General features: G+C 36.4%; 1 protein-coding gene across 1 annotated transcript; it reads left to right on the plus strand.

The window, feature by feature from the left end:
- Window positions 1-405: 405 nt before the first annotated feature.
- LOC107792584 (putative multidrug resistance protein) lies at window positions 406-6,224 on the plus strand. The gene is made up of 5 exons (XM_016614809.2): window positions 406-686; window positions 2,006-2,463; window positions 3,031-3,571; window positions 3,674-5,631; window positions 5,730-6,224. The coding sequence occupies exons 1-5, from the start codon at window positions 480-482 to the stop codon at window positions 6,103-6,105; spliced, it is 3,540 nt and encodes a 1,179-aa protein (XP_016470295.1). The 5' UTR covers window positions 406-479; the 3' UTR covers window positions 6,106-6,224.
- Window positions 6,225-7,590: the final 1,366 nt, after the last annotated feature.

Below are 7,590 nucleotides of genomic sequence, written 5' to 3' on the forward strand. Positions count from 1 at the left end.
GCAAGCTGGGTGTGTTATCTACCCCCTCCAGCTTGAAGGGGGGTGTTGGAGTCGAAGGGTTTGAGGCAGACAATTTGGTTTGAGACTTTGAGGAATGTTTGGTATTTGGACGTGAGGGTTTGATAATTTGGGCCTAATTGTGGTCTACACAATTGGGCCTGGTCACCCGGCCCACTTATGGGTCTGCCCTGTCCAGAATATAGTGTATAGCACATGCTACACTATATTTTAGTTATTTTTCCCATATCTTTTGTATTTAATTATTTGCTCCATCCTTGTATTTCTTTTATGTGCAACTTTATCCTAGCAAATAGAACATTGCCACTTGGCAATATAGGATGTTGCCCTAAAACATTCCTTCTGTATATAAGTTGGGATTGTACACTTGATAACACATATTTTTCATTTCATCAAATATACAAAGCAGAAATCTACAGTTCTTCTTTCATCTGTTAAATAAGTTTGGAAAGTAAGTATTAATGGTGTTTCTGAAATTTGTAGGAGGAATTTGTTGGACAAGAACTGCAGAGAGACAAACATCTCGAATAAGGATGGAGTACTTGAAATCAATCCTCAGACAAGAAGTTAGTTTCTTTGACAACCAAAATGCTTCCTCCACTAGTTTTGAAGTTGTTTCCACAATTTCAGCTGATGCTCATTCAATCCAAGATGCTATTGCAGAGAAGGTATTTCAATTTTGATGTATTAAGTCTTGTCATCTTTCTTTCTCAACCTATCGTATTATAAGATTCTATGTATTTTTCTCAAAATTAATTTCAGGTATGGTTATTGAGCTTTATCCATTATAAAAATAAAGTTACAAAACTATTTTTTATATTAAAATAATTAAATTCTACCCACTAAAGCAATAATATTTAAAAAAAAATATCTTGTCACATTAAAATACATAACTGATCTTTACCTGCTATAATAATTTTACTTGCTATAACAGTAAAGTACTAATCTTTACCATTATAATGACAAAACCACCTCATCAAGGTCACTTTATTATACTCCCTTTAGTCCATTATAAGTGATTTTGTGACATCTTTATTTCGGTCCAAAATAGGTGTCCGTTTACATAATTAAGAAGGAATTTAGTTTTTTAAAATTTGCCTTATTTATATATCTCAGTATGTCAAGTTAACAATATATAAATTTTAATAAAGAGTAATTTAGTCAAAATATATTTTTCTCTCTCTAGAAGTTAGTGTTTTCTTAAGGGGCACCAAAGGCCAAAAAGTCATTTATTATGGGTTGGAGGGAGTAATATAGTGGGTAAAGTTTAATGATTTATTGTTACAAGAGTAAAAGTTCAGTTATTTTATGTGATAAGTAATAAATAAGGTGATAGTGCGAAAACATTAACGTGAGAAAAAACTATTTTTATATATAGTATGATTTTGGGAGAAATTCAAAAATAGCTTGATTTACAAGTGGTTATTCAAAAATAGCCACAGTTTCAAAAGTAATCGAAACTTAGCCACTTTTCATGTAAGTTAAATCTGAACAAAAACACTGTTTAAAATTTAGAAAATACTTCAGCATAATATACTGGAGTTCCAACATAAGTATACTAGAACTCCAGCATATTATAATGGAGTTCCAGCATAAGTATACTGGAACTTCAGCATAATATACTAGAGTTCCAGTATAATATGTTGGAAGTTCATACATAGGTGCTCCAATCTCCAGTATATTTTGCAGGAACTTTCCGCGTGTTGGAGTTCCAGCATAATATGTTGGAAGTTCATACACAAATGCACCGATCTCCAGTATATTATGCTGGACCGGTCCCTGTTACAGCAAAATAGTTGCTATTTTTCAATGACTTTACAAACGCTGGCTGTTTTTGAATTATCAGTCCTAAAACTGACTAGCCCGTGCTATTTTAACTATGATTTTGCTATAAAGTTTAGTGACCATACATTAAATCAATTAACCTGTTGAGTACCATGATGTGAATGATAAATCCTTTAATGTTTCCCATTTCTCCATCTTGCAGATACCTAATTGCATTGCTCACCTGTCAACGTTTATATTTGGCCTAATTGTAGCATTCTACCTCTCATGGAGATTAGCATTGGCTTCACTTCCATTCTCTCTTGGTTTTGTTATACCTGGGGTAGCATTTGGAAAGCTACTTATGATGCAGGGAATGAAAATGAAGGATGCCTACGGAGTCGCAGGAAATGTAGCAGAACAAGCAATTTCATCGATTCGCACAGTTTACTCTTATGTTGGAGAAAATGAAACAGTGGAAAGATTCAGCCATGCTCTTGAGGAGAGTTTGAATCTTGGTGTCAAGCAAGGGCTTACTAAGGGATTGCTGTTAGGAAGTATGGGAATGATTTATGTGTCGTGGGCATTTCAATCTTGGGCAGGAAGTGTTCTTGTTGCTAATAGAGGAGAAAGTGGTGGTCGCGTTTTTATATCAGCTCTTTGTGTTGTTCTTGGAGGACTGTAAGTTTCATTTTATTCACTCCTCATTCTATTATATTTGCGAGTTTATTGCATGTGTGATCCTTGAACTGTAGCCACTATAACAGAAAAGCAACTAAACCTTACTCACTATAACATTGAAGTCACCTTAATGGACATCGGCCACATTATATTTACCTTCTAGAAAGGTCCATTTAATCCAAAAACTGCTCAACAACAGTCAAACAAGTGGGGAATGTAGGGATGACCCAAAAAAGTTTGGTAGTGCCAGATCTCTTTCAATCCTTATATCATTTGTAGGTTTAACTAGTGACTTCTTACATCTCAAATACATGAATTAATCTTCGGTTCGTTCCGCCATCCCAACCAGTGAATCATTAAGATTCGGTTTTATCATTATAGTGGATAAGTATAGTCACTTTATTGTTATAGTGGATAAAGTTCAGTTATCATATTGAAGTTTACCCTTCACTCCTCATTTTATTTGATCAATGAAAGAACATAAAGCTTTATTCACTTTGTTTCTATTTAATTGAAAATTAGATAAGCGGAAACAAGATTGTCAAGGCTTGTTTTTTCTGGTTGTAGGTCTTGCATGAATGCACTTCCTAATATCTCATTCATCACTGAGGCAACAATTGCTGCTTCAAGAATTTTCAAACTAATCGATCGTGTTCCTCAAATAGATTCGGAAGATGGCAAAGGGAAAGTTCTAGCATATGTAAGAGGAGATATTGAGTTTAAGGAGGTGACTTTCAGCTATCCGTCAAGACCAGATGTCCAGATCCTCCAAGATTTTAGTCTTAAAGTGAAAGCTGGAAGAACAGTAGCAATTGTTGGAGGCAGTGGTTCTGGAAAGTCTACTGTCATTTCTTTGCTAGAAAGGTTTTATGATCCGACAAATGGAGATATCTTAGTTGATGGACATAAAACTAAGAAACTGCAGCTTAAATGGTTGAGATCTCAGATGGGACTCGTAAATCAAGAGCCTGTTCTATTTGCTACATCCATAAAGGAAAATATACTCTTTGGAAAAGAAGGTGCTTCAATGAAAATGGTTGTTGAAGCTGCTAAGGCTGCAAATGCACATGACTTTATAGCCTCTTTACCTGATGGATATGATACTCATGTAAGCTAATATCTATTGCTTATTACTCTTTTGGAATAGATGTTGTTATCCGTTCTTTTCTGTTATTCGACTGGATTTGACAAATTTCCAATTGGATTATAGGTAGGACAGTTTGGTTTTCAATTGTCTGGAGGACAGAAGCAAAGGATTGCGATAGCAAGGGCATTGATTAAAGACCCGAAAATTCTTCTACTTGATGAAGCTACAAGCGCTCTGGATGCACAATCAGAAAGAATTATTCAGGAGGCCCTTGATCAGGCTTCACAAGGAAGGACAACTATCATCATTGCCCATCGCCTCACCACAATACGCACGGCTGACAAAATTGTAGTCCTTCAGTCAGGGAGAATCGTTGAATCCGGTTCTCATGATGAACTAATGAGTAAGAGTGATGAAGAAGGTGGAGTTTACTTTAAAATGGTAAACTTGCAGAAATCAACAGCAAATGGTGAAGGGTCATCTAGTCCATATCTTCCTAAAGAGTCGGGAAGCTACACAAGAAGGAGTTACGCCAACGTGCCTAGGTCCCCTTTTGTGTCGACGTCCAGTTGGAAAAATAGCCCTGCTTCTCCCTTTAGCCCAGCAATAAGTGTAATTTATGCTCCCTCAGTTCATACATGTTCTTATTATGATAGTGACGATGAGTATTTAGAGAATTTCTCTTATCCAAGCCCTTCAACGTGGCATTTGCTCCAAATGAATGCACCAGAGTGGACGATAGCTTTGTTGGGATGTCTTGGAGCTATTACCTTTGGTACACTTCAACCGGTTTATGCATTTTCTTTGGGATCAGTTGTATCAGCATACACATCAAATGATATTTCAAAGATAAAGTCAGAGATCAAAGTTTATAGCATAGTCTTTTTGAGTATAGGTTTGAGCAGTTTTGTTGCCAATCTACTCCAACATTACAATTTTGCTAAAATGGGAGAGAAATTGACCAAGAGAGTCAGGGAAAAGGTGCTCTCAAACTTGCTGACATTTGAAGTGGGCTGGTTTGATCAAGACCAGAACACCAGTGCAGCTGTTTGTGCTAGGCTCTCCACTGAAGCCCGTGTGGTTCGATCCCTTGTTGGCGATCGTATGTCATTGCTAATACAGGTTTCTGCTAGTGCCTCGGTTGCTTTTGTGCTTGCATTGATTGTCTCATGGAGAGTTGCTATTGTACTAATATCTATACAACCTTTACTCATAGCAAGCTTCTACTCGCGTAGTGTTCTGATGAAAAGAATGTCAGAAAGATCCCAAAAGGCACAGAATGAAGGAAGCCAACTAGCAAGTGAAGCAGTGATCAATCACAGGACTATCACTGCCTTCTCTTCTCAAGATAGAATGTTGGACCTCTTTGCAAAAACTCAGAATGGCCCCAGAAAAGAAAATATTAGACAGTCATTGCTTTCTGGTGTTGGCTTGTTTTGCTCTCAATTTCTAACCACAGCGGCCATTGCCTTGACATATTGGTACGGGGGAAGACTAATGAACAAAAACTTACTCAGTTCAAAACACCTGTTTCAAGTTTTCTTCCTTTTGATGAGCACCGGAAAGAATATAGCAGATACTGGAAGCATGACTTCTGATTTGGCAAGAGGTAGCAGTGCAGTTGCATCTATTTTTGCTATCTTAGATCGGAAGACTGAGATTGAACCTGAGAATCCTGAAGGCCTTAAGGTCACAGAGGTATTAAAAGGGAAGATAGAGCTGAAGAATGTGTTCTTTTATTATCCGTCTAGGCCTGATCAAGCAATCTTTCAAGGCATGAATCTGAAAATTGAATCTGGAAAAACAGTAGCACTTGTAGGGCAAAGTGGTTCTGGAAAATCCACCATTATTGGCTTGATAGAAAGATTCTACGATCCAATAAAGGGCCAAGTTCTGATTGATGACAGAGACATCAAAAGCTACAACTTGAAGAGCTTAAGATCACAAATTGCTCTAGTGAGTCAAGAACCTACCCTTTTCGCCGGAACCATACGCGACAATATCATTTATGGGAAAGAAGATGCGATGGAGTCTGAAATCAAGAACGCTGCAATTCGGGCTAATGCTCATGAATTTATAAGGTATGATCATATAACTTTAAATCTCTCCATTCCTCTGCTAATGCCATTCAGTTTCATTCAAGAAACAACTGCTACTAAACTGAAATCTTGTACTACAGTGCTATGAAGGATGGCTATGAAACTTATTGTGGTGAAAGAGGAGTCCAACTTTCTGGAGGGCAAAGGCAAAGAATAGCACTAGCACGAGCGATACTAAAGAATCCTTCTATACTTCTCCTAGACGAGGCGACTAGTGCACTTGACAGTGTGTCTGAGAATTTGGTACAAGAAGCATTGGAGAAGATGATGATCAGTAGAACTAGTGTAGTTGTAGCTCATCACTTATCAACGATACAGAAGGCAGATACCATAGCTGTAATAAAAAATGGAAAAGTTGTAGAACAAGGATCACATTCTCAGCTGCTTGCTCTTGGAAAGAATGGCTCCTATTATGCACTGATGAAGTTGCAATCTGGGTATTCTCCTGCTACGTAAAATATTTTGCATGTCCCTCAATGTCTTCAACGATATATTTTTACTCAAAATATAGTGTCCATCAAGTTACTATATTTATTTTTGTTCAACCTTATTGGCACTTCTTTTCTAGTTTTCTTGATTTGAGTATATAGGTATTAAAGTTACTAATTTGTGACTTCTGAATGCTATCATTTTTCTTTTGTTACTTAAATCTTAACTTACAAAATTCACTGATATTCAGTGAATCTGATCAAAGCTTATAACATAACAGATTACACAATAACAAAAATACTATCCTGAACTGTATGGACTAGAACTTATAGTGTCGCAGCTGTATCCTAACTCCCCCAGTTACCCTCACATATCAATAACAAGCAATTTCTCTTGCATATATAAAACTCGTGTTCCTTTTCCTCCACAGGGCTTAAGTTCAAGGGATATATATGGTATATTTTTGGTATAGTATAAGCATTATAAACAATAAATGTGACATTTTTGTTTGAATATGTACAAATATTATATTAATTGTATACGTGTATTACACCAATTGTATACATATTGTTTTAACTTGGAATAATATTGTCACGACCCGAAATTTGCATTATTGGGACCGTGATGACGCCTAACATTTCACTCGCTAGACAAACCAACATTAGATATAATTATTAACCAATTTTAACAAGTTTCAAATACGACGCTAATAAAGGAAACTGTATAATCTGAAACAAGGTAAATAAACTAGCAAGTGTCGAAAACCAAATACAAATCTCGAATCTGGTTTCGCGAATACATGAGCTTCTAAGATACTACAAATAATGGTCTGACATAAACATAAATGTCTGGTTTAGCGGACACTGCGCAGCTATACCTCATGTCTCCTCTGGATAGCTGAATCAGCGCAAATCTACGGCACGTCGCTGGGACAAACTCCGATATCTGCACAAGAAGTGCGGAGTGTAGTATGAGTACAACTGACCCTATGTACCCTGTATGTGTCGAGCCTAACCTCGACGAAGTAGTGATGAGGCTAAGGCGGTTCACTTACATTAACTTGTACTCAATAATAATAATAATAATAATAATAATAATAATAATAATAATAATAATAATAATAATAATAATAATAATAATAATAATAATAATAATAATAATAATAATAGAAACAGACAGGAATATAAGTAAAGCAGGTAACTCATATCAACGAAACTCAAATCAACCAGTAGAGTCCCGAATAACCAGTCATGTAACTCATCTCAACAACCGAGGCCAATTCAACCGTCACAAATAATTATTACTTTTATCAATATGTTGCGGTGTGCAACCCGATTCCACAATATAAATTTTAAATAATCTGTTGCGGCGCGCAACCCGATCCCACAATATAGTTATTTGCCAACATCATAGTCCGTCCTTATTCTGCCTTTTCAATTCATTTTCTTTCAATTTCCATTGCGGAGTGCAACCCACTCCCCAAACAAGTTCAGTTAAGAATAGTAACTCAAT

Source organism: Nicotiana tabacum, chromosome 5, assembly GCF_000715075.1.
Source record: "Nicotiana tabacum cultivar K326 chromosome 5, ASM71507v2, whole genome shotgun sequence".
Lineage (NCBI taxonomy): Eukaryota > Viridiplantae > Streptophyta > Magnoliopsida > Solanales > Solanaceae > Nicotiana > Nicotiana tabacum.

Excerpts from the sequence above, each read along its gene's own strand:
- LOC107792584 (XM_016614809.2), top strand. The coding sequence starts at position 480 with ATGGTGTTTCTGAAATTTGTAGGAGGAATTTGTTGGACAAGAACTGCA. Across the intron at positions 2,464-3,030 it reads TGTGTTGTTCTTGGAGGACT|GTCTTGCATGAATGCACTTC; the intron begins GTAAGTTTCATT and ends TTCTGGTTGTAG. Across the intron at positions 5,632-5,729 it reads AATGCTCATGAATTTATAAG|TGCTATGAAGGATGGCTATG; the intron begins GTATGATCATAT and ends CTTGTACTACAG.